Source organism: Mustelus asterias, chromosome 9 (genome assembly GCF_964213995.1).
Source record: "Mustelus asterias chromosome 9, sMusAst1.hap1.1, whole genome shotgun sequence".
In the NCBI taxonomy this organism is placed as follows: domain Eukaryota; kingdom Metazoa; phylum Chordata; class Chondrichthyes; order Carcharhiniformes; family Triakidae; genus Mustelus; species Mustelus asterias.
The window spans coordinates 47,730,059-47,756,436 of record NC_135809.1 but is presented as its reverse complement, the minus strand read 5'-3'; the positions used below and the strand labels follow the sequence as shown (position 1 = coordinate 47,756,436).

The window sequence follows — 26,378 nt, the reverse complement described above, 5'->3', positions numbered from 1 at the left end:
AAGCCTATGATAGAGAGTATAGTTATGATACTGAATTGCAAGTGGGCTTAAATTAAGCCAAAGAAAACTAAAACTGTTCTGAACTGAATGTTCACTGTATCCTTCCATCCCACAGAGCACCAATTTTTAAGGAGCAATTCCAAATTGTTTTCAGATTTGGAAATCAAAACAAACTTCCTTTGCATCCTTCAGACAAACTACCTCTCCACTGGTTATGGTGCATATATATTTTAGTACAAGCAAAGATATCAGCCCTGAGGAGTTGAAAACTATGCACATTGGAGCCCAACTACTGGTTAAATATCTTTGAAGTTTCTAGCATTCATTTGCAATTCCCAAATATACTACATAGAGCCTAGAATATACTACATTGAACCTAGAAAGCCAGTGGGGAGCCCAGTTCCAAACAGATCTCCTCCCACTCCCTTTCCCACATGTGCAAGCAAGGTAACAGAACCAAATATAAATTAATTTCCAACAAAACACAAAATTGGATCTGAGTATTCAATTGTTGATCAAAAGATTCGAAGAAACGTTACTCATTGAAAAGGTTGATTCTTCTTGTACTTTTGCACAAGCACATCCACAAACCTTCTTAAATTTTGTGTTGCGAATAGAAAACTGTCTAACGGTGTAATAAGACAACACTTTGGTGCTCTTCAGCGAGACAAGAATGTTTCCATATTCTTCGTTGTTTTCTGACGGCCAGTACTGATCACATTTCCTCTAAACAGAAATAAAAAGTCATGTCAAGGAAAATTTGCATGTTTTTAACCCAGGATTTTATTTGGAATTTTTACTCAAGATGGCTCTTATTTGTACTGAACCAACCAGGCTAATTCCCTCAGTTTAGAAGAGAGCGCAGGTGTCTTTTTCCAGTGACCCGACCGTGCTGCCCTGTTCCGGGAGAAGTTTACTCTGGAAGTTGTGTGCTAGAATGGAAAGTGCTCCATTACCTAATGACAATCCATTGCCTTGGACACACTAAATCTGAATGCCAGGAAAAGATATGTAGCATCTTTTACTGAACTTCCAGTGAAGAAGTAGGGAATTGGACTCTTTAGTCACAGTGACTTGTTGCAAATGTGCACAACAGAGACAAGCCTCAAATGTTTCACAAAATGGCATGGTTAGCGACTGAAAGCAGCATGCTAAGAAAAGGAGAAGCCATGCCCTCACTTCTTCATTCTGTAATGACCTCAACGAGGCCCATGAGGTTCGACCCTTGGAGTATGAGCTCCCTGATTGAGGTAATGATTGCCTGCCCAATTAGGGAGTCTCACCTGCATATATCAGGGCTACTGATTCTGACTTTGTACCGAAAGCACTCTTAGGAGTGGAACTGAGTTTGTAAATAAAGGGAATCTGGTGAAGAGACACCGGTCTCTGAGGAGTCATTTCACATTCCAAAACCAAATATGAATCATTATCTCTGTTAAATTATCTTTGAGTGACACGGAGGTCTGATTGCAAAAGTTTTCAAAGTCTCAAACTCACCCTTCCCTTTTCTACCAGGTTGGTGATCATAACAATAACTCCCACATTGTGCTCCCATATCATCCGCCAGAAATCTTCAGCTGTAGATTTAAGTGGCCCTTGAGCTGCTATGTAAGCTTTCTGTCTGTCGTAACCCTGTTGAATAGTTAAGAAATATGCTGTATGACATTCCTGTTTTGTTATTACTTAACACACTTGTCAATTGACAGATATTTAAAAGAAAGGAGACAAGGTGCATTAATATATATTCTAGGAGGAACTAGGAAGATAACCCACATCTTTTGGAGATAAGGTTACACAAACATATGTCTACAAAAAAATGCAGGAGAACTCAGAAAAGAGAAAATTTGACACTTCACCTTTAACCCACCTGGCATGCAACTGGAATCATAGAATGATACTGCACAGAAAGGTGTAATTTGGCCATCCCATCTGCTGGCTCTTTGAAAGATCTATCCACTGCACTTTCCCCATAGCAAACCTTTCCACTTCAAATTAATTCCTGTTTAAAAGTGAAATCTTGAATCTGGAGCATCTCTGTTGTCTTTGCCTCCAATTCCCTACCTGAAGACCATTTCAAACAATCACCGTGTAAAGAGATTCGCCCTGATATCCATTTTAAATGTACTTCTCATTCATCGCCCTCCATGACCTTCAAGCAATAAAGTCATTTCAGGTTTCACATTGCTCATTCTTCACTATTACTCATGTGAAACGACAAAGCCACACAATTTAAGTAGGAAGTCACAATGTGAGTCGCACAGTCAACTCCTGACAACGAGAGTTGGAATGTTGCTTCGTGGGTACAAGAAATTTTAAAACACCGATTTTGTGGGTGGCACAGTGGTTAGCCTCATAGCACCAGTTACCTGGGTTCAATTCCTGCCTTGGATGACTGCCTGTGTGACATTTGCGCATTCTCGCCGTGTCTGTATGGGTTTCCTCCGGGTGCTCTGGTTTCCTCCCACAGTCCAAAGATGTGCAGGTTAGGTGGATTGGCCATGCTAAATTGCCCCTTAGTTTCCAAAGATGTGTAGGCTAGGTAACCAGGGTAAATGCACAGTGTTATGGGGATAGGGCAAAGGGGAGGGCCCGGGTAGGATGCTCTCTCAGAGAGTCAGTGCAGACTTGATGGGCCAAATGGCCTCTTTATTTACTGTAGGGATTCTACGATAACTTGTTTCACCATTTGAATTCAAAGTTAGCCAATAATTTACACCTGATTCTGTAGCCAATTAATCTTACGTAAGGAACTCTGCATAATTAAATGTTTTCCAGTCCATCTGTAGAGTGAGAACGTGTTGATTTCACAAAAAGGATGCCTATTAGTTTAAACTTCACAGTCACTAAAAAGAAACCAGTTCAAAGAATACACATTGCATTCAACCATCTCTGAAAACTGTCCAGTTCTCAAAAAACAAACCAATCACACTCATGATATTTTTTCAACATTTTCCTGCATGTTGTCTTTCCCGACCCTTCCATTGAAAATATTCAAAACAGAATATATAATACAATAAACAGATGAAAGAAAGTCTGAGAAGAAACCCCACAACACCATTCCATCTTCCATCACTACTGGCAATCTATCCATGTCCCGGCTTCGCTTCTGTTTTAGGCTTGTCATCAGTCTGTCCCTTGAGCTAGGCCAAATGCTACATCTTCTATAGCCCTGAACTGGAAACCTGACAGCTCTGAGTTCACTGAAACCCTTTGCCCCCTCACAGTCCCTTCATTGACATTCTTCAGAGGCACATCACTGAAAGTCCCCAAGAGTCTTGCGCACATATAGAGCTGGAATGTCATCCTTGAGGCGAGTAGTGAGAGGTGGGAAAATTCCCAACTCAGCCCGCCTGGCTCAGGAGAAAGTACGAGGAAGACAGGAATTTCATTATGAGTGTGGTAGTGGGTTACTGAGTGGAGAGTTGCAGGCTGCAGTTGGGCCAGTCAACCCAAGAATGAGTTCGGAGGCAGCCACTGGGGTTGCTGGTTGTCGAGGTCGGCTGTTTAAAAGGTCAGACAATTTAAAGTATCAGTAGATGAAACTGAAAGTACTTGCACCAAGTCCCGTTCCCGCATCACTGCTGTGCTCAGAACTGGTGGACAGTTCATTTGGGATGCCTATAGAAATGGAAAACAGCAATGCCAAAAAAATCCCCAGGGCTTCTCCCTTGTAACTTTGTCAGAAATGCTGTATGAACTACTTTATCAGGGATTCTATCAATCTTTCATGGCTTTTACTGTCAGCTTTCCAGCATACACAGCACTTCATTTGTGTTTTGTACTCTGTCAGTCTTCCCCTGAAGTTATGACAACTAGTTAAGCTCATATCCTTGCTGAGTAATATCCCAGTAAAAATGCATATGTAAGAATTGCTATGAGGATTAGTGGGGTATTTATAAGAGAGTAAATTAAGCTGATGGAACAGGGTGACACGGTGGTTAGCACTGCTGGCTCGCAGAATCAGGAACCTGGATTCAATTTCAGCCTCGGGTCACTGTCTGTGCGGAGTCTGCACGTTCTCCCCGTGTCTGCGTGGGTCTCCTCCGGCTGCTGCAGTTCACTCCCACATTCCAAAGATGTGCAGGTTAGGTGAACTGGCCATGGTAACGTGCCCCTTAGTGTCCCAAGATGTGCAGGTTAGGGGGATTGGTGGGGTAAATATGTGGGGTTACGAGGATAGGGCCTGGGTAAGATGCTCTGTTGTCAGTTCAGATTCGATGGGCCAAATGGCCTCCTTCTGCACTTTAGGGTATGTATGATTTGATGAACACAGGATAAGTCACAGTGATACATTTGCACCAGTACTTACTCACCAGCCTATTCTATCCCTCTGTCAGATTTTGCTGTAGGAGGTATACTAATATAGCAACATTGCATCCACTCCTTGTAGAAATTGTAACGTTTTTGCACAAATAAGCACGGAACACATAAGCACTGATTGTAATAACCAAAAATATTTCAAATAAAAGTTTGTACGTTTTGGGATGTTTCAGAAATCCTACAAATCACAAATGAGCCATAAATTCAAAATCATCTTCCATGCCATCCCAGAATGTGAGAGAAGCTTCCGTATTTTACTTACATCAACATAATTAGCATTGATATAATCACTGTGCTTGGAGTCCTTTTCTGTTATTGGGGACAGTTTAACTCTGCTGTGGTCAACTGGAACAAAGAGAAATTTTATTACATTTTCAGAATAAAGCAATTAAAAAACACATTTAACGCAGGATTAAATACAAGCAGAAATCCTTCTGTGAATGCAGTAGTGATTACATTCCACAGTGTGTGCCCAGAACATTTACACTTTCTTTTGCTTTGTTGAGAAAATTGTTTTAAATCAAAGTAGATTAGGGGGATAAAAGCAAATTACTGCAGATGCTGGACCCTGAAACAAAAACAGAAAGTGCTGGAAAATCTCAGCAGTCTGACAGTATCTGCGGAGAGAGAATAGAGCCAACATTTAGAGTCTGGATGACCTTTTGTCAGAGCTAAAGAAAACTGGAAATAGGATGAGATTTATGCTGTTGTTTGTATGTGCGTGCGTGCGTGTGTGGGGCGGGGGGGTGGCGGGGGAGGGGGGAGATGGATGTTGGGGAGGGGATGGAGCAGTAGGGGTGGGATGGAGGCTAGGGAGAGATTGTAAGAAGTCTCACAACACCTGATGAAGGAGCAGTGCTCCGAAAGCTTGTGATTCCAAATAAACCTGTTGGGCTTTAACTTGGAGTTGTGAGACTTCTTACTGTGCTCACCCCAGTCCAACGCCGACATCTCCACATCATAGGGTGAGATCGACAAAGATGTTTTGGACAAAAAGACAAAGGGGAAGTAAATGGTTATCATAGCTCAGGTGGTTTGCATGTTAAGAGATCAGAATGTGATAATGGCAGAACAAAGGTGAGCAGTATGTCAAAGGACAACCTGGAACAGCTAACAAATGGCCCTAGCGGGGTGGGTTGGGGGAGGGGAGGATTGACGGTGGTAAGGGAAAAAAACAATGGCAACTGGGATAAAATAGGGATGGAAAAATGAATAAATGGAAGAAATGAAAATAAACGAATAGAAATAAAAATGGGATGAAGGTGGAGCAGAGAGTTTACAGTGTGAAGTTGTTGATCTCAAAGCTGTGGAACTTAGATAAGAAATTTTTCCTCACAGGTTAGACTGATAGTTGCTTGCTCTGGTAAATACACTTGTCTCCACAAGGGCACGTGATTCATGTATTCCATTGCAGTGTCCCATTGCAAAAGATTATGGACAAAGAGAAAATCTGGCTCTTTCATTGAAAGGCAATGTGATGTGCCAAGATTGTCAGAGGCAAGCAATAACAGAAAATGTTGGAAATACTCAGGTCAGGCAGCATCTGTTGAAAGAGAAACAAAGTTAATAGTTCAAGTCAATGATCTTTCAACAGAACTGGAAAACTGTTGTGATGTGGCAGATTTTAAGCACAACAGGAAAGAACAAAACAGAAGGCCCTGTGTTCAGAAGGAACGCAGCAGGAGAGATTAAATGACAAAAACGATGATGGTGCAAGGCAAAAGTTGGTGATACAAGAATAAAAGGTGGCTGTAGAGGAAGGGCTGTAGAATGGTAAAAAGGGCATGATCGCCATTGCTGCGGCCTAAGAACAAATAAAAACACAAAAAGAAAAATATTACTGGAGATAGTGTTATGAAATGGTTGAGCAGAATGTTGAGCCCTGAAAGCTGTAAAGTGAGAGGCAGCTTTCTGTCACCCTATGAAAAAATTCTGGGACTTCCTTCCTGACAGCACGTGAGGAATACCTGCACCACAAGGAAAAACGGGTTCAAGGCAGCAGCCAATTACAACCTACTCAAGGGCACCGAGCAGTGGCCAATAAATACTGGCCTTGCCAGTGATGTCTACATCCTATAAATATGAAAAATTGTTTTATAACTTGAAGTTTATTTATTAGTGTCAAAAGTAGGCTTATATAAACACTGCAATGAAGTTATTGTGAAAATCCCTGAGTCGGCACACTCCGCCGTCTGTTCGGGTACACTGTGGGAGAATTTAGCATGGCCAATGCACCTAGCCAGCACATCTTTTAGACTGTGGAAAGAAACCGGAGCACCCGGAGGAAACCCACGCAGACACGGGGAGAACGTGGAGAATCTACACAGATAGTGACCCACGCCAGGAATCAAACCCGAGTCACTGGTGTTGTGAGGCAGCAGTGCTAACCACTGTGCTACCGTGCCACCCCAAGTGTAATAGATTATGTGTACCTGGAACATTAGAAAGGGGCCTCCCCGTCAGCTACAGGATTTGCTTGGTTATAGAGTCATCAATGTTTCCAGCATGGAAATAGACCCTTCGGCCCAACTTGTCCATGCAACCCATTTTTACCACTAAGCTAGTCCCAATTGCCTGCATTTGACCCATATCCCTCTATACCCATCTTACCCATGTAACTATTGAAATGCTTTTTAAAAGACAAAATTGTACCCACCTCTGCTACTGCCTCTGGCAGCTCGTTCGAGACACTCACCACCCTCAGTGAAAAAATATTCCCCTCTGGACATTTTTGTATCTCTCCCTCCTCACCTTAAACCTATGCCCTCTAGTTTTAGACTCCTCTGCCTTTGGGAAAAGATGTTGACTATCTCCGTTACCTATGTCCCTCATTATTTTATAGACCTCTATCAGATCACCCTAAGCCTCCTACACTCCAGAGAAAAAAGTCTCAGTCTATCCAGCCTCTCCTTATAACTCAAACCATCAAGTCCCGATAGCATCCTAGTAAAATCTTGTTCGTGTGGTGCATTTTGTTTTATTCCACTGTCTGCTGCCCTCTCTGTTGGGGAGCTGTAAATAAAGTTAGTTCAACGATGACTGCCAGCTGTGAGTCCATGGGCAGGATTTTACGTCTTCGCTCGAGCGAGACCAGAAATTCCAGTCCGAGGTCAACGGACATTTCCATTGTCCGCCTCTTGCCCGCTCTGATCCAGTGGTGGATGGGGCAATAGAATTCCGATGCACATGTCCACCTTCTCTCAGTGCAATGCACAACAGAAAGATAGTGATCAGGCTCGGGTAGAATTCCCTTTCACGGTTATTTGAGAAATTAATGACTGAAGAACATGTTATGACATTTTTGAAACTCCTGAGGATGCTTGAGCAATTTGAAAGATTAACGCAGGTGCAAATTGTGTTTAGAAGTGAGTCAGTATGTTATGCAATTGATAAAATGGCAACAAAGGCATATTTGGGGACAAGAGGAGAATTAAGCTCCAACAAACAGGACTGATGTAATTGGGTTAAAGGTTACAATTTGGTTGAAAGTGAATAAAATAGGAGATGAGCATAAAGTAACAGTTTTCCTCACCATAATAGGACGGGATATTTTTGAGGTGGTGTCTGACTAATGTTGCCTGCAAGACCTCAGTACTGTACACTATTCTGATGTTAATGAGATTTTGGACCCATATTATGGGTCCAGAATAAGATTACATTGAGAATTGCATTACATAAAAGGAAGCAGTTGCCAAGTGAGACTATTGCAGGTTACATTCTCGAATTAAAGAAACTCTCATCACTGTGGGTATGGCACAAACTTAAAAATCAACCTGAGAGACAGATTTGTAAGGGGCCTAAATAACAATAAAATTCAGGCCTATGTTTTGAGCAAAGCTGACATGGAAGGAGGCCTGTGTTGAGGCCACAGCAATGGAAATGGTTGAAAGAGATCATTGCAAATTACAAGGAGTTCTTTCCCTGAACTGGCACCAGATTTCAGCAAGGTTCTATCCATGGCAGCCCAGTTCATAGTCTCAGAGTCAGGAATTTAGATGTTATCATTGCCATAGCCCTATTTCCAGTCAAATCACTATTCATGTGAGCAAGTCAGTCATATTCAGATGGCCTGCAGGAGTAGAGGAAAAAGTAATGTTTCAGATTGTGGTAAAGCTCAAGACTGCAGCCATGCAGCAGGTTGAGGTCAAGGTAGATATAAAACTAGTTCAGGTGTCTGGAGATCCTTGAATGCACATATGGTAGTTTTGGAAACAGAAATTAATGTTATTGAGCAGGAAGATCAAGAGTTGCACTAGTCATGGAGTAAGGAAAACAGTGCAAGGATGATGAGAATAACAGGGCTGAAGATATAATTGCAGTGCTCGCAGTAAAAATGAAAGTTAGAGATTTACTATTTACTTTCATTGTTGATGCAGCTGCAGCAGTGTCTGTTAATCTCAGAAAGAGATTATGAGAAGTCTCTATATTCCCTTACCCAAAACTTGATGTGAAAATGACTCGTAATTTCATCAACAGTATTCCAGTGTTAGGTCAAGTCAGTATTAGACTGGAATATGATGGCACATCCTATTTCCATTGAGCAGAGGTTGACTTCAGCGGGATCGGAAGACCAGGGTGACATGGTGGCACAGTGGTTAGCACTGCTGCCTCACAGCGCCAGGGACCCAGGATCAATTCCTGGCTTGGGTCACTGTCTATGCAGAGTCTGCACGTTCTCCTTGTATCTGTGTGGGTTTCCTTCAGGTGCTCCGGTTTCCTTGCACAGTCCAAAAGACGTGCTGGTTAGGTGCATTGGCCATGCTAAATTCTCCCTCGCGTTTCTGAACAGGCGCCGGAGTGTGGCGATTGGGTGATTTTCACAGCAGCTTCATTGTGGTGTTAAGAGGAGGTAACAAAGTCTCTCTGATGGGAAAAAATTGGCTTAAGAAAATACCTTTAAACTGGGCTGACTTATTTACAATTGGGATCAGTATGAATACCTTGTAGAAATACTGAAAGCACAAAGTGGTCTTTGAGCAAGAAGGACCAAAGATAATATTAACCATCAGCCCGATATTAAATATCGTAAGTCAGCAGATCATGCAAAGTGGGACATTATTTTGATATATCACGTGAGGACTTAATTTTTAACCACTGAGCTGCTTGTGAATTAGTTTACATAAACAAATGATATGCCAGCATCTGCCAGAAAAAAAATTAGTGAAGAAACTTGCAAGGGTGAGTTGCTCAGTAAAGTATTCAGTTACGTCATGAATGACTAGCCTAAAGAGTGTAATGAGGAGAAATTGCAGGAGTACTTCACATGTAGAAATTAACTGAGTGCAGATCAAAACCATCTCCTTTGAGTCTTAATAATCATGTTTCCACCAAAGTTTAAAGAGAGTTGTTAGGGAGAGTACACGGGGATAGTCTCAATGACAGAAGTAGCAAGAAGCTATATTTTGGTAAACAAAAGGTAGATAGATATTGAAGGGTTGATGAGAATTTGTGAAGTATGTCTCAGAATGAGAAATGATCCAACCAAGGTTTCTTTCATTCTATGTTCAAACAGCCTTGGAAACAAATACATATTGATTTCTTCGAAGTGGAAGGTAAAGAGTACCTTGGTTTGGTCGATAGCAATAGCAAGTTAATACATTTTGAGTCCACGATATGCTGATGGTGAGGAAAAACATTTTTTTAACATGTAAATTGCACTGGCAGTATTGTTTATATATGTTTTGGTTGTGATTACAGGAAAAACAAATATGCAACCCAACCTGTTAAACTTTCAGATATTGTAGAAGCTGTTTTAGTTATATCTACTTCTGGGAACCTATACATTAAAATGTAAATGGTACACGTACTTACGTTTTTTTTAAATGGGGAGGGAGTGTAGATATAGTAAAAACTGTGTATTTTGTTATATTGCCTTCTCTCTGTCAGGATGGTGTAAGTTAAGCCAGTTTACTAATGGCTGCCTCCTGGCAGCCCACAGCCGGAGGTTTACAGCACTGCCCCCCCCCCACCCCTCCCCCTCCCCACGGCAGGCTTATCCACAGTGGGGGTGGCGCAGGCAGCTCATTATTGTCTGCCAGCGCGATCTTTTGGTCCCGCTGAAGTCAGTGACAATTTGCATGATTCACCTGTCCCGCCACTGGAAAACCCACAGCAGAGGTCGACTTCGGTGGGACCGGAAGACCAGGGTGGCACGGTGGCACAGTAGGTAGCAGTGTTGCCTCGCAATGCCAGGGGCCTGGGTTCAATTCCCGGCTTGGGTCACTGTGCGGAGTCTGCATGTTCTTCCCGTCTCTGCGTGGGTTTCCTCTGGATGCTCTGGTTTCCTCCCACAGTCTGAAAGATATGCTGGTTAGGTGCATTGGCCGTGCTAAATTCTCCCTCAGTGTACCCGAACAGGAGTGTGGCGACTAGGGGATTTTCACAGTAACTTCATTGCAGTGTTAATGTAAGCCTAATTGTGGCACTAATAAATAAACTTTAAAAAAATCCTACCATTGAAAATCCTGCCACACATATTAATCTTTCCCGAATGAAATACACAACAGTTAGGAAGACAGGATAGATGAGAACAAAAGAAATAGACAGAAGAGTGCATCAGAAAGTTATCTTAAATTATGATTCTAGTTATTCTTTGTTTTTGGAAAAAAGATGGTGAGACTTCTACTTTCATTTTCACCACTGTCCATTCACCAAAACAGCTATTTTATTTACAATGAGCTATGTATATATTAAACTTTGGTAAATCATCAACACTTCAGTAGGTCTTCTCAAAGTAGTCTTCTCTGAACTATCCAGTCCAGAGTTATTCCAGAATTCTCTGGCCATTCATGCCACCGTGATTCTCTGTGCCGGTGCACACCCCCTATGCTGTGGGTTTCCCAGTGATGTGGTGGCTTCTGTGGGAAATCCCATTGACAGCAATGGGCCCAGAGGATCTCACCACCAGCGAACTGTGCACTGCTGAGAGAAATGTAGGGGGAGGCAAGAAAATATCACTCAGTTGCCATGATTGTGATGGTCCCAGAGGTAGAACAGTCACCCAAGCCAAATTATTTGGTTGTACACCAACACCAGAAAGCAACTGACACCCAAATAGCCACTGGTTCTCAGCCTTTGGCAATGAAAGAGAATAAGGGAGAACTCAGGAGAAATCTGAAAACGGGATGAGTTTTAGGTTTATTTATTAGTTCATGAGTAGGCTTACATTAACACTGCAATGAAGTTACTGTGAAAATGCCCTCATCGCCACACTCCAGCATCTGTTCGGATACACTGAGGGAGAATTTAGCATGGCCAATGCACCTAAACAGCACGTCTTTCAGACTACAGGAGGAAACCGGAGCACCCGGAGGAAACAAACGCAGTCATGGGGAGAACATGCAGACTCCGCACAGACAGTGACCCAAACCAAGAATTGAACCCGGGTTCCTGGCGCTGTGAGGCAGCAGTGCTAAGCACTGTGCCACCATGCCACCCAAATGTCCCACCTCTGCATTCTTGTGCACAATTAAACCAAAGAACTTCAGATATGTCTCATTTCTCTCTTTGTTGTGTTAGAAAGAGTCATAAAGAAAATGGTTAGAGGTCGGTACTATGCAATCATGTGAAAAAGAAACCTTTCTTCCCCACCAGTCAAATCATCACATTTGTAGGGCTAAATACCACTGAGGAAGTTCTCCTCAAGTTGATCAAGATAATTCCAAATAATTAGTGATAACCCTGGGAAATAGTAAAATAATCCAAATGGCTTACAAGCAACTATATTTATATAGCGGTTCTTGTTTTTGTTGTCTGGGTGGTTGGAGCTATCTGATGTGATGCCCAAGTCAACTGTGCATCCTTGGACTTCCTGCAAAAAGTAAAAGTACTTGTTACATTGTAGAATAAAATTCGACACAGCCAAGTCCATTCATCTAATTTCTTTAAAAAATGTTAAATCCCACTTCTTTTCCCCTCCATATTCCCCCCTCCCCATTCCTGACAGAATAGAAACCTGCCAGAGGACCTTTCCATACTGCTGGCCGCCTTCTAGTTTTTCCTCATGTGGTTAAAACTCATGCATCTGGTACATAGTGAGCATTTAGAGTCCAACTGCTGGGGGCATCACAGGTAGGTTAGCTCTAACCCTCACCAAACTGTGCTCACCAAATCTTCTTGAGTTTCCAAAAATCAAATATTATTCTCTGAACACTGCTGTGAGTGGCCCGTGAGAGGAAAATTAAACATTTGCACATGAAAAATAAATTGTCCTTTTCCCCATTTCTTTGAATGTTTCATTTATTAGATATAAAAAGGTGGATTGGCCATGCTAAATTGCCCCTTGGGTGTCCAAAGACGTGTAGATGAAATGGATTAACCATGGTAAATGCACAGAGTTACGGGGATAGGGCAGAAGGTAGGGCCTGGGTGGGATGCTTTTTTGGAGATTTGGCCTTTTTCTGCAGTGTAGGTATTCTATGGTTCTACGATTCTATGATATTGTAATAAAGACTGCTTTCCCAGTGTGGGGAAGGAGATGGGATTTGGAGATGGGGGATCATATGATGAAACATCCTGGAATAGGTCCAATACCCCCTTAAAAATAATGGTAGATATAGTACGAAACTGAACTCCGACATTTACAAGAGAGAATTGTGGTAATGATTCCAAATGCCTTCACTCTTTTCCCACAGATGCGATGTGACTGCTTGTGCATGGTGGAGATGCATGCAAATAGGAAAAAGGCCAGGTCCACCCAAACATGGTGCAATGAGCATGCTCCAGGATCCACTCCCGACCTGGTCCTCCCTCAACCCCACCCAGTCCTGTCATTCAGGGAGGTGATTGTCATCATTTGCTGAACAACATAGGCACATTGAGATCCATCAGAAAGATTAGAAGTGGCTATGGGACAAGTGGAAATCAGTGCATTGAAAGATACATCATATTAATTATTTTGTGAAGAGCTGAGCTTTATAAGATCCACATCCTGCAGACAATCAAAGAACTTACAAACAAAGTTATGGTATTAAGAGCTCTGAAAATCAGGCCGAGCTTAAACTCAAGCCTGGCTTACCACAATAGGAAGTTAATCGAGGTATAGCCTAGCTGTATAATCTTAAAAGAGCCAGTGAAGTCAACTATTTTGAATCTGGTCTCATGATAGTATGAAATCACAATCCCTTTATAAATGTCCCTTTTGCTAGTTTGCTTGAAGGACACCGTGATTGGTCTTTTGACGCTGAAGTAGAAATGTTAAAGCATTTAGAATTGAGCCAGCACAATATTTAGGATTTTCATGGAGTGTTTTTAGTGCAGAAGGAAACATAAAAGCTTCTCTAGGGTAACATTTATAAGCAGCAGCATTGCATGAGAGAGAACATTCATTTTCACAGCAGATTAAAATGCAGTGAGATCAGTCAAGAGCAAATTCTGCAGAGGAGCTTATTCTACTCTGGCGACTGAAGTCACTCTGCATGTGTCAATAAGCAAAATTAAATGGAGAGCAAGCACATAGATGCGGCAAAATAAAGCGGGCAAATAATTGCTCTACAAAGCTACTTCTATGGACTAACAAAAGCCAAAACAAAATGTCTTACCTCGTAAAATGCTTTCAGTTTCTTATGAAGGGGAGGGAATGTAAAAAGCACAGCAATCAAACTCCACAGCAAACAGCACAGATGTATTACAATGAGGTCAATAAGGAAACTTTAAACAGTCATGCAATATATACATTTCAAAAGCTGGGTGAGCTTAATTCATAACCATTGATCACAGCTTCTTTCAATGCTAACTGTAACATTCCTTCATTTTAAGGTCATGAAATGAACACCAGCAACGTTTCAAATGGTCTCCATTTGACCCAGTGTTGCAATGTTGGTGTATGGCAGTAAACTGATCAACAACATCATTAATACTCAGGGTAATTAACTTATAATTAACCAGCATTTAAAGAGCAGGAACCAGGTACAGGGTGCTTCTCGGAGAGTTTGTGGGGAAGTGGAAAACTATTTGAAGGAATTTTAAAAGGACCATGAAAATATTCAGTGGATTTGGAGATGGAAAGAAATGGGATAACATACCAGAAGTGTAAGCAAGCATTGAGGTTATCATGTAACTAAACTTGGTACATAGAATAATTAGACATATATGGTGAATAGGATAAGTGTGAGTTAATTATAAAGTTACAAAATCACCACTGGTTTAATGTCGAAAGTAGAAAGCATGGGTGGAATATTAGGCTTTGGACAGACAAGGGGTGCTGTGTAATTGGGTGGGAAGGTGGTGATTCCAACGCCTTTCCAAATTTCCCCCAAATTCATAGCTGGGAGGGTCAAGGGCAGCCTTCCTATTTGGCGGCCAATTCAGGCCCTTCAGTGGACGCTTAAGGCTCCAAGCTGCTGTGGGCTATGCCTTGCAGGCCAATCACCCTGGTAATCTTGTCAGGTATGCCTACGATCTGAAGCGGGGGCTCCCTCCTTTTCTTATACTCTGTGCCCGATGAAGGGACCTGCCAATGGAAAGGGAGGGACACCTGGGATGCAACAGCCAAGTGCTTAAAAATGACCTCTCTGGCTCCCCTTTCTCTCCCTGCCTGGGCCCCCACTTTAGTCTGGGGGATCCAGCGTCAATCCTTCCAGTAGGCCCCACTGCAGTACAGGCAATGCCCACTACGCCCGATGGCACTGATATTACTGGAGAGCATCCGGGCTCTGACCAATGGGACACCTGCCCTATACTCTGAAGTCCCTGCTGGAAAATTGTCCCTGGTGGAGCTGGGGACACTGTTGCAGCCCACTGCACTGCAATTTAGGGGCTTAATCCCAACAGAGCTCCCAGAAATGGCCTTGACGGGATTGCTACTCTTGTAATTTGCCTTTAAGGGTTAGCAGCATGCCATCACTAGGAGGAAAGTGTGTCATGTCATAGAGTCAGAGGTTTACAGCATGGAAACAGGCCCTCCGGCCCAACTTGTCCATGCCGCCTTTATTTTTTAAAACCCCTAAGCTAATCCCAATTGCCCGCATTTGGTCCATATCCCTCTATACTCATTGTACCCATGTAACTATCTAAATGCTTTTTAAAAGATAAAATTGTACCCACCTCTACTACTACCTCTGGCAGCTTGTTCCAAACACTCACCACCCTCTGTGTGAAAAAATTGCCCCTCTGGACACTTTTGTATCTCTCCTCTCTCACATTAAACCTATGCCCTCTAGTTTTAGACTCCCCTACCTTTGAGAAAAGATATTGGCTATCTACCTTGTCTATGCCCCTCATTATTTTATAGACCTCTATAAGGTCACCCCTTAGCCTCCTACGCTCCAGAGAAAAAAGTCCCAGTCTATTCAGGCTCTCCTTATAACTCAATCCATCAAGTCCCGGTGGCATCCTAGTAAATCTTTCCTGCACTCTTTCTAGTTTAGTAATATCCTTTCTATAATAGGGTGACCAGAATTGCACACAGTATTCCAAGTGTGGCCTTACCAATGTCTTGTACAACTTCAACAAGACCTCCCAACTCCTGTATTCAATGTTCTGACCGATGAAACCAAGCATGCCGAATGCCTTCTTCACCACTCTGTCCACCTGTGACTCCACTTTCAAGGAGCTATGAACATGTACCCCTCAATCTCTTTGTTCTGTAACTCTCCCCAATGTCCTATCATTAACTGAGTAAGTCCTGCCCTGGTTCAATCTACCAAAATGCATCTCCTCGCATTTGTCTAAATTAAACTCCATCTGCCATTCGTCAGCCCACTGGCCCAACTGATCAAGATCCCATTGCAATTGGAGATAACTTTCTTCACTGTCCACTATGCCACCAATCTTGGTGTCATCTGCAAACTTACTGACCATGCCCCCTATATTCTCATCCAAATCATTAATATAAATGACAAATAACAGTAGGCCCAGCACTGATCCTTGAGGCACACCGCTGGTTTGAAAAACAACTCTCTACAACCACCCTCTGGCTTCTGTCAAGAAGCCAATTTTGTATCCATTTAGATACCTCACCCTGGATCCCGTGAGATTTAACTTTATGCAACAATCTACCATGCGGTACCTTGTCAAAGGCCTTGCACTAAAGTCCATGTAGACAACATCAACTGCACTGCCCTCATCTACCTTCTTGGTTACCCCTTCAAAAAACTCAATCAAATTTGTGAGACATGATTTTCCACTCACAAAGCCATGCTAACTGTCCCTAATCAGTCCTTGAACATAAGAACATAAGAACATAAGAAATAGGAGCAGGAGTAGGCCATCTAGCCTCTCGAGCCTGCCCCGCCATTCAATGAGATCATGGCTGATCTGAAGTGGATCAGTTCCACTTACTCGCCTGATCCCTATAACCCCTAATTCCCTTACCGATCAGGAATCCATCTATCCGTGATTTAAACATATTCAACGAGGTAGCCTCCACCATTTCAGTGGGCAGAGAATTCCAGAGATTCACCACCCTCTGAGAGAAGAAGTTCCTCCTCAACTCTGTCCTAAATTGACCCCCCTTTATTCCCCCTTGCATCTCTAAATGCCTGTAGATCCTGTCTCTCAAAATACCTTCCAACCATTTACCCACCACAGACGTGAGGCTCACTGGCCTGTAGTTCCCAGGCTTTTCCCGGCAGCCCTTTTTAAACAAAGGCACAACATTTGCCACTGTCCAATCTTCAACTGTGATCCAGTCTCAGTTTCACTTTGGCCTGTGGGCATGGCACAACACACACAAAGCTCTGCTGCTGAGGTCTTCATGTTTTCTACTTTTGTACAGCTGTTCTTATGCGCCTAGTTCAAATATATGAACCCAAAGCATGTTTCCACAATCCCTTCAGTGATTGGTGCCTTGATATCATTATAAACACTCACAGCCACAGGCCCTCTGCTCTGACCTTCAAATTCCATCCTGTACTTTGCTATAACACAAGTATCTACAAAGGCACTTTCAAATTAATCCAGGTTGGATTGAATGACAGTAACATTAGCCTTACAAGGTATTGCCTTGTATCATGAAAGCTGCCTTGTATCATGAAAGCTGCTCCTAAACTGACTCTCAAATGGATAGCTGCAAAAATCGATTTGCACAGACAGTAACACTTGTTCATATTGTTTGCTTACGAGTCTGAACCACCTTCCCTTGAGGTACTTCTGTAAAGACGTGCCTACACAACAGAGCTCCGCTCCTGGTAGATGATGGTTAAGCATTTCAAAGTGTGGTGGAAGCATTAATAAATGCTACTGCACTTTATGGCATGTCCAGGAGATCCCATGACTGTTTGACTGTATTTGAAACTAGACATAACACTGAATTGGAGCTGCATTTCATGCTGGGTTAAGCCAAAGCCTCCAATTAAGACAGGCACAGGAAATCTCTGACCTCACCCACGGCTGGGATTCTCCAGTCCTGCTGCAGTCAATGGAGTTTTGGCTGAGTGCCAAATTCTCCATTCTCACTGGCAGGGAGAACGAGATCGGAGAATCCCACCGCGGATCTCATCCTGGAGTTATTCTGTCAGTTTCTGTGTCACAATGACATGAACATGTCAGTACAACCACACCCAAAGGCAAAAACAAAAACTGAAGTAAACAAGTCTACAACATGTAAACTTGAACATGCTAATACATCTGCAGAATTAGTTAGCTAATTGCCATTAACTGTTCCCCCATCTTTCAGGGGAAAACCTTTTTATAAGATGTGAGAGTACAATGGTGACTGATAGTTAGTTCTACATCATATTTTAGGGGCTTTGTCCGATCAAGGGAGAAAAAGAGGTAAAGAGATACACACAGGTCAGCGGAAGAGACACAAAGAAAGAGGCAGACCGACCCAGGGGCTATTTTCTGGTTTCATTCAGCTGGCCTGCTTCCTATTCTATTTATTACTTCTCTATAAAGCTAGTGTAAGCCTTTATCTACTGTTAATAAAGTTCAAAGGTTGCAAATTAGGCTCAAATTGAACATGCAAAAATACACATTGCTTTGCAACTTGACTTGCAATGTATGCCCAAATCACATTCTTGAACTTTAAAATTAACATGAAGGTTCTGGCAATGGCACATTTCATGCAAAATCATTGATACTCCATGCAGCAATCACAAACACATTGTCATCTGTTCACAGTACAAATCATCTGAATATCTGAGGTCAGATATTTTTACACCAAGGAGCAAGCACACAGACTTGAAGAGAATGAGTGAAATTAGTCAGAATGCTGCCCTTCTCTTGGAGACCAAGGTTTGATTCCAGTTACACATTCCCTATAATTTATATATTGAAAGCACACACAGTCTTAGTTGATAATCCAGTGGGCATGAAAGAAATAGCATCAAAACAACCAAACTGGCTGCACTTGAACAGCATCGATTTGGAGGGATACGTGATGGCAGGTGTTGGAAATAAAACTATGGTGCATTTATAGGGCAGAATTTAATGTCAACCTCCCTGCCGTGAAAGGAAGTTCAGTGGGAAGGGGTGAGATTAAGCAGGAGGGTGCAGGATGGACATTCCTCCATCTTCTTCTGATAAAGTCCAAGGCAGCTTTTCCACCAGCAAGCAGGTTGAAGGGCACTCAGCATCCATTTCAAAGCCTGATCAAAGATCATGGTACTACGAAGTAAGAGTGGAGGGAGGTGAACAGGAATCCACCCCTGTCCTTGATGTTGACTCCTCTTCCCATCCCTTCTACGCCAAACCGTTTCTCTGACCCATCTCCGGCAGATCCATTGCTAATCATCTTGATAAGCTCAGGTGCAATACCAACAGTGGCCACCACTCCTGGTGGTGCTGCTAGCACAGCAGAGCTTCTGCCTCTGATTGGCTAGACATTCTCGGGGTGGGATGTCCAAACTACTGGGCCTTATTGCAGTGGGAGGCCCCGATGCTGTCCAGGTAAGTGCCTGATTAACTTGGAATAGTTGAACCTCCCATAGAAAGGCAACATGAGGCTCTCACCAATCTCCAACTTGGGAGTGAGGGTGGCATGTCATGTCACTGCCACTAAATTCCACCCATCATAAAAAGTATGCTGGTGAATTTTGGTTAAAGGTCAAATAATATGAACCTTTAGAACTGCATCTAAATGATTGGGAAGTGTTTCCTGCTTACTGAGGTGCAAAAAGAATAAAAATAATACATTCTTCCCATCACCAGTGCTTAATGAAAATTAACTGAGTACATAAAGTATAATGTGGACAACTATCATGTATGTTTTTCTGACATTCCTCTCTCTGCAATTCTACTGGTGGTATTGCCCTGATTAGCAGGCAAGGCCATTTCAGAAATACATAACTGTTTGTATGCTATTATCTCACAACAGGACTTTAAGACCTCAAATTACAAAAAAAAACTTGCAATCAAATTAAATGAGCGTGTCCTTGAAATACAATATCACTGACATTCCTATTAATTATCATTGATCTGCACTTGGTTTTGGTGCATCATACCAGAATCAGTTGAATCTTCTAATTATAAAAGACATTTCACCTCCTTCAACATTATTTTTTCTTTCTCACATGAAGACAGTAATTCCATGCCAGGGGTTGTCTATAATTAAACCCACACTAATTCTCATCTATTTAATTGACTTCAAAACCTCAGTAGATTACAGACATGTTTTTCTTAGAGCTATGGGAGGTTATATGAGGCTAAATGCCCATCAGTTTGTGCTAGCTTTTTGCTTCAGCCAAAATGAATAGCACAGCCAGGTCCCACTCCGCAGTCCTGTAGCTTCTAATGCTTTCAACATTCATCTAATCTTCCCTTAAGAGACACTTCAGCTAATTTCTGTAGAAAAGATGTCCAATTCTCTGTGCAGAGAGATGTATCCTAACTGCTAATGCTTTGGAATTCTACACTGCAGATTTAGGATTTTGCCCTTTAATTTGGTTTTTATCTGAGCGAACTGCAAAACCCTTAGAGTTACAGGACTATACTGTCTGGATAGGAATAAGAATTGCCACAAAATAAACTTAGAACATACCTCAAACTCTTCAGAAAATCCATTATTTGCATGAAGTTCTGAAACGTGCTTTGGAAATTGCCTGATTGGAATCGCTCCCATTTCATCTGAAGATAAAAAAAATTATTTTATAGTCTTAGTAAAATGCTAATTAACAGATTGCAGTGACAAAATCATCAAAATTAACAATTTTCTTTTATTCATGGGATGTAGACATTGCGGAAAAGGCCAGCAGTTACTGCCCTCCCTAATTGCCCTTGAGAAGGTGGTGGTGAGCTGCTGTGGTCCATGTGGTATCGGTACACCCCCACAGTGCTGTTAGTTAGGGAGGTCCAACATTTTGATCCAGCGACAGTAATGGACAGTGATATTCCCAAGTCTGGATGATATGCTTGCTGCCCTTGTTCTTCTTGGTGGTAGAAGTTGTGGATTGGAAGGGGCTAGTGAGGAATTTTTGGTAGTGCATCATGTACATGGTACACATGGCCCCTGTTGTGAAGGGAGGGCCATGGTAGCATAGTAGCTATGTTACTGGGCTCGTACTCAAAGCCTGGACTAATGATTTGAAGATGAGTTCAAATCCAACTGTGGCAGCTCTGACTATAGGTTAATTTAATTAAATAAATAAACTTTCAAAGGCTTTCGACAATGTCCCACGTAAGAGATCAGCGTGAATAATTAAACCACATGGGACTGGGGTGTAGTATATTGAGATGAATAGAAAACTGGTTGGCAGACAGGAAATAAAGAGTAAGAATAAACAGATCTTTTTCCAAATGGCAGGTAGTGAGGTACCACAAGGATCAGTGCTTGGACCCCAGGTATCCACAATGTCTGTTAAAGATTTCGATGAGGAAGCTAAATGTAATATCTCCAAATCTGCAGATGACACAAAGCTGGGTGGGAGGGTTAGCTATGAGGAGGATGCAGAGAGGCTTCAGTATAATTTGGACAAGCTGAATGAGTGGGCAAATGCATGACAGTTGCAGTATAATGTGAATAAACGTGAGGTTATTCACTTTGGTAGCAAAAACAGGAAGGCAGATTATTATCTGAATAGCTAGAAATTGAGATAGCAGAAGGTGCCAAGAATTCTGGGTGTCCTGCAACACCAGTCATTGGAGGTAAGCGTGCAGGTGCAGCAGGCGGTAAATAAGGCAAATGGTATGTTGGCCTTCATAGCGAGAGGATTTGAGTACAGGAACAGAGATGTCTTGCTGCAATTATACAGGGTCTTGGTGAGACTACACCTAGAATATTGTGCATTTTTGGTTTCCTTATCTGAGGAAGGATGTTCTTGCAAAAAGGGTGTGCAGCAAAGGTTTATCAGACTGATTCCTGGGATGGCGGGATATATGAGGAGAGATTGAGGCAGTTAGGATCATATTCACTGGAATTCAGAAGACTGAGGGAGGGATTTCATAGCAACCTATAAAATTCTAAAATGACTAGACAGAATGTAGGAAGGATGTTCCCGATGAAGGGGAAGTCCAGAACCATGGGTCATAAGTCTAAGGATACGGGGTACACGTTTTAGAACTGAGATGAGGAGTAATTGGGGCAGCACGGTGGCACAGTGGTTAGCACTGCTGCCTCACAGTACAAGGGTTCGATTCCCGGCTCGGGTCACTGTTTGTGTGGAGTTTGCACATTCTCCTCATGTCTGCGTGGGTTTCCTCCGGGTGCCCTGGTTTTCCTCTCACAGTCTTTGGTGGGTGGGTACATAATTGTGGGAACATAATTCTAACAAAATAATGCATCAGGTCAGAGGTGGAATTAGGATATTGCTACACTTGGTAATCAGTTCCGCCATCCTATCTGCCCCAATGACAGAAGAAGGTGGAGGAATATCCATCCTGCACCCTCCTGTTTTAAATCCCACATGCTGCCTCAGGTTCATGTACTTAACAGAAAGCACATGTTTCCTCGAGAACATGATCTTGCCAACAGTATCCACTCACCTTTGGTCAATAATACCATGATTGAATTGAGTCAGAATATAAAATGAATCAAGAATCTATCCAGCTCTATCTTACAAAGTACCTAATGCCTCTGTTTCCATCACCTTTTGAGAAGAGAATTTCAAAAACTCATGAATCTTTGAGAGAAACAAATTCTTCTCCTCTATATCTTAAATGGACGACACTTTATTTTTAATCAGTGGCCCCTGGTTCTAGGTTCTCCCACAATAAGAATTATCCTCTCCGCATCCATCCTGTCAAGACCCCTTTGGTTCTTATATGCTTCAATCAAAAAGAAACAAGTCTGCTGAACAACAAATTGTCATTTATGGGTTCCCCATACTTGAGATTTTTGTTTTTTGTTTCCCAAGAGCAAATGTTGCATTTTAGCTTTTCATTACAATGCCACAATCAAGTGTTCTGACCAAAAAGCATTTTAAAGAAAATAGCATCAAATCTTCCACTCATATTATAAACAATATTTCTACAGAAAAGCTACTGAGGCATTATTAACGCTGGTGAAAGGATGTGAGAAGGAGATGAAACATTAGCACATCATGCTAATTTGCCTAGCACTTTGTGTGATGGCGTTTCAAATGTGCACCAGAGGGAGAATGCTATGCGTTTGTCATTATCCTCATTGGAGGTGAGTAAAGTTATGTTCCAATGGTGTTAACATGGAGAAAAGTCAACATTTTAAATTATTTGAAATTGTAAGTAATCTTGATTAGTCAGAGGATAGTGCGGCATGGTGACACAGTGGTTAGCACTGCTGCCTCACAGCGTCAGGGACCCGGGTTTGATTCTTGGCTTAGGTCACTGTCTGTGTGGAGTTTGCACGTTCTCCCCATGTCTGCATTGGTTTCCTCCGGGTGCTCCGGTTTCCTCCCACAGTCCAAAAGATGTGCAGGTTAAGTGCATTGGCCATGCTAAATTCTCCCTCAGTGTACCCGAACAGGCGCCAGAGTGTGGCGACTAGGGGAATTTCACAGTAACTTCATTGCAGTGTTAATGTAAACCTGCTTGTGACTAATAAATAAACTTTTTAGTCAGGGGCTTTTTTCCAGGGTGGAAGTATCAATTACAAGGGGGCACAAGTTCAAGGTGAGAGGGGGAAAGTTTAAGGGAGATGTGCAGGAGAAGTTTTTTCAGAGAGTGGTGGGTGCCTGGAACCCACTGCGGGAGGAGGTTGTGGAAGCAGGCACATTAGCAACATTTAAGAGGGATCTGGATGGGTACATGAATAGGGAGGGAATAGAGTGATACAGACTGAGTGAGGGCAGGTTTTTTAAAAAGTTTTTTTGGTTCACCTGATGAAGGAGCAGTGCTTCGAAAGCTTGTGATTCCAAATAAACCTGTTGGATTTTAACTGGTGTTGTGAGACTTCTTACTGTTTTTTAGTTTAGTTAGGGCATCATGATCGGCACAGGTTTGGAGGGTCAAAGGGCCTGTGTTGTACTTTTCTTTGTTCTTTGTTGATTTTATATCCGCCCCTCCCCCAAGCAATTTGTTCCTTCTTGTTTTGCAAGATCTGCTGTCTGTCCCTTGCAAATGAATGTGAAAATCGGAAACTTTCTCGGTGTAATATTTTGAAGGAGAGAAAGGGAGTTCTCTGTGTATTGGACAATATTACTCATTCTACCAACAAAACTGTAAAAAAAACAGATTAACTGGACATGATCACATTGTTGTTTGTGTTGTTTACTGTGCACAAGTTGACTGCTGCATTTCCTACATTACAACAGTGACTACATTTCAAAAGGTACTTAATTGAGTGCTTTGAGTCATTGTGGTCCTGAAATAACCATATATAAGTCTCATAAGCCTCTCCCTTCTTTGAGCACGAGGAAAGCAAAAACAAAACTAGATACCCAGCAGCTCAGTTACAATCCGCAGCGAGACCCTGCTGGAATAGTAGTATTCTTCCAGCATTATCTGTTGTTTCACAGATCAGCATTTGCAAGTTTATTCCCTGAGATATGCGAGAGGAGCAACTGCTTTGCTTTCGTTTGGTACAAATCCAACACTAAAATGTACTTGTAACATGGTAACAAACAAATGTTTCGTGCTTAATATATGTTGGATCGGCCCTGTTTTGCATCCCAAAATATCCCCCCCACCCCCGGCCCCCCCGCCATTTCGCGCAGAAAGTGGATGATTGCAGCGGCCGCAAGCTTTTGGAGTACAAAATCACTCCAGTGACCAATGACATCTTTGTTCAAGTTGGGTAAAGGACTGTGAGAAACTCTTGCGATTGCAGAGTATCGACATTCACTGCCCAGTGGGGTGGGTGGGGAAAAGTCCAGAGAACCACACAGGCTGAATGGCAATAGAAAATAATTAAAGAACTATGCACAACAGCTAAGCAAAACAGAGAGAACAAACTGTTAAAAGCCATGATGTAGTTTCATTGCCAGTCAACAAAGGTGCAAGTTTGATTCAGGAGACCCATTTGCAAAAATTTACCTGCAACAGGTAGTGCTGGTGATTGTGATGTAGAAACCACTCTTGGTGAAGTGTTATCTTCTAAGTAAAAATGGGCAGTCTGAAAGCATTTCCTGTGGAAAAGAGTGATAAACTGTTTTAAGAAGCACTCAAACACTAGGGTGGTTTTCTTCGAACCCCATTCCCTGAAAAGAAAAACATAAGTACAACTTTCAGAGAACATTGCATTTAAATATTTTAAAGTTGTTTCTGATGTTTGGCTAACTTTATAATGCCTTGCCTTTAATCTTCATGCTTTCTGAACACTTGCCTGTTTTGTAAAAGGGAAGGTAAAATTAACAGAGCGACCACAAGCTAAGAGTCCATACTGTTGTATCAGTAAAGTTGCTTTCCTTCATTGTTTGGGGCTGTTTGGCTTTCTATATATATTTCCAGCCTCACTAATAAGATAGTGAGGCTGGAAATATATTTTTCCATATCTGATGCGGAAGAGAAAGCAGAACACAGAATATGAAGGCATTTAGATGATTCAACAGAGAGAAGATTCTTCTCAATGCTTTTAGGTGATATCCTAGCTCTCTCCATAATGTCACTCACATTGTAGGCACTTGTAAGATATGCCCCGAATGGAATAAAAGACCTCTCCTCTGGTAGGTATGCCAAGATATTGGGCAAACTAGTGGTTAAAGAATCTGTGAAACCCACACGAGGGAAAATTCTTGTGTCTAAAATAGCTGTGCTCACACATTGTCATTGTGTTAAGTTTACAAAACTGGGCAAAAAGTGTAAAGGTAACAGGTGATTTGGAGCCAGCTTAAGAACAGCCTGCTGTTTCTGGCAGATGGCTCCAGTTTCGCAAGCATTCTGAGGAGTGAATGAAAATGAAAGGAACCTCAGTTATGACCCAACAAATGCTGCAACCAGCCCGTTCGCACAGGATAAACGTGAAAATCAAAATGAGTCAGTGGTGACAGCTGGTGTATCTGCATCGAGGGAGTTTAGAGACAGCGAGAAAAATATTTACTGTCAAGAACACAGGTGCAGTGAGCGTGATCTCCACTGAATAGAAGGAGGAATTAGTTATCAAATTCAACTATTCACCCGAGGATAAACAGGATATACACTTGGATCATAAAACAATTCAATACCACAAATAAAGATCAGTGTTGGGTTTACAGATTTTTTTTATTGCTGTTGGTTGGAATCTCTTCGTGTATTTTTTTTTACATCCCATACAATCATCTACCCTTCATGAACTCCCAACTTGTCCAAAAACAATCTGCTCGCCAAGCTCTTTGGCCACCTAGTCAACAGTATTTCCTTTATCCTACTCTTCGCAGTCATGCTTTCAATTGTCCAGTTTTCATTCCCTGAAATTCTCTTCCTTGCCCTTCCACCTCTTTCGGGGCTCTCTTTTTCTCCCTTCTCTTGCACAATGTTTTTGGTCCACTCTTAATGTTCCCCTTAAGGTGATTTGCTCTTTTTTTTTACAGCCGCCGCAAAGTGTTGCGGGATGTTTTTTGTCATTCAAGATGTTGTATAAAATGGTGCTAAGATATTCGGTGGCCCAGGATAAGTAGCTGTGTTTTGGTAATCCATGGTCTGTTATGGTACATTGTGATGGTTTGCTTCTAGTGGTTTTTGACAGGGTGGTGATTTTACATTGATGTTTTTGCTAATGGCATGGTAGTCCATTTGAACAGGTAACCCAAGTCTATGATCACCTGTCTTAATGGCTCCATTGTTAGCTCAAT

General features: G+C 42.1%; 1 protein-coding gene across 1 annotated transcript in view; it reads right to left on the bottom strand.

Moving 5' to 3' along the window:
- LOC144499116 (receptor-type tyrosine-protein phosphatase zeta-like) overlaps positions 1 to 26,378 on the bottom strand; it is a 256,241-nt gene that overhangs the window by 20,984 nt on the left and 208,879 nt on the right. The window contains exons 15-21 of the mRNA XM_078221193.1: positions 24,646 to 24,737; positions 20,240 to 20,325; positions 13,860 to 13,880; positions 12,034 to 12,130; positions 4,583 to 4,665; positions 1,498 to 1,632; positions 592 to 726 (exon numbers count right to left, since the gene is read on the bottom strand). Coding sequence (XP_078077319.1) covers positions 592 to 726; positions 1,498 to 1,632; positions 4,583 to 4,665; positions 12,034 to 12,130; positions 13,860 to 13,880; positions 20,240 to 20,325; positions 24,646 to 24,737 — 649 coding nt within the window. The remainder of the gene's footprint in view (positions 1 to 591; positions 727 to 1,497; positions 1,633 to 4,582; positions 4,666 to 12,033; positions 12,131 to 13,859; positions 13,881 to 20,239; positions 20,326 to 24,645; positions 24,738 to 26,378) is intronic.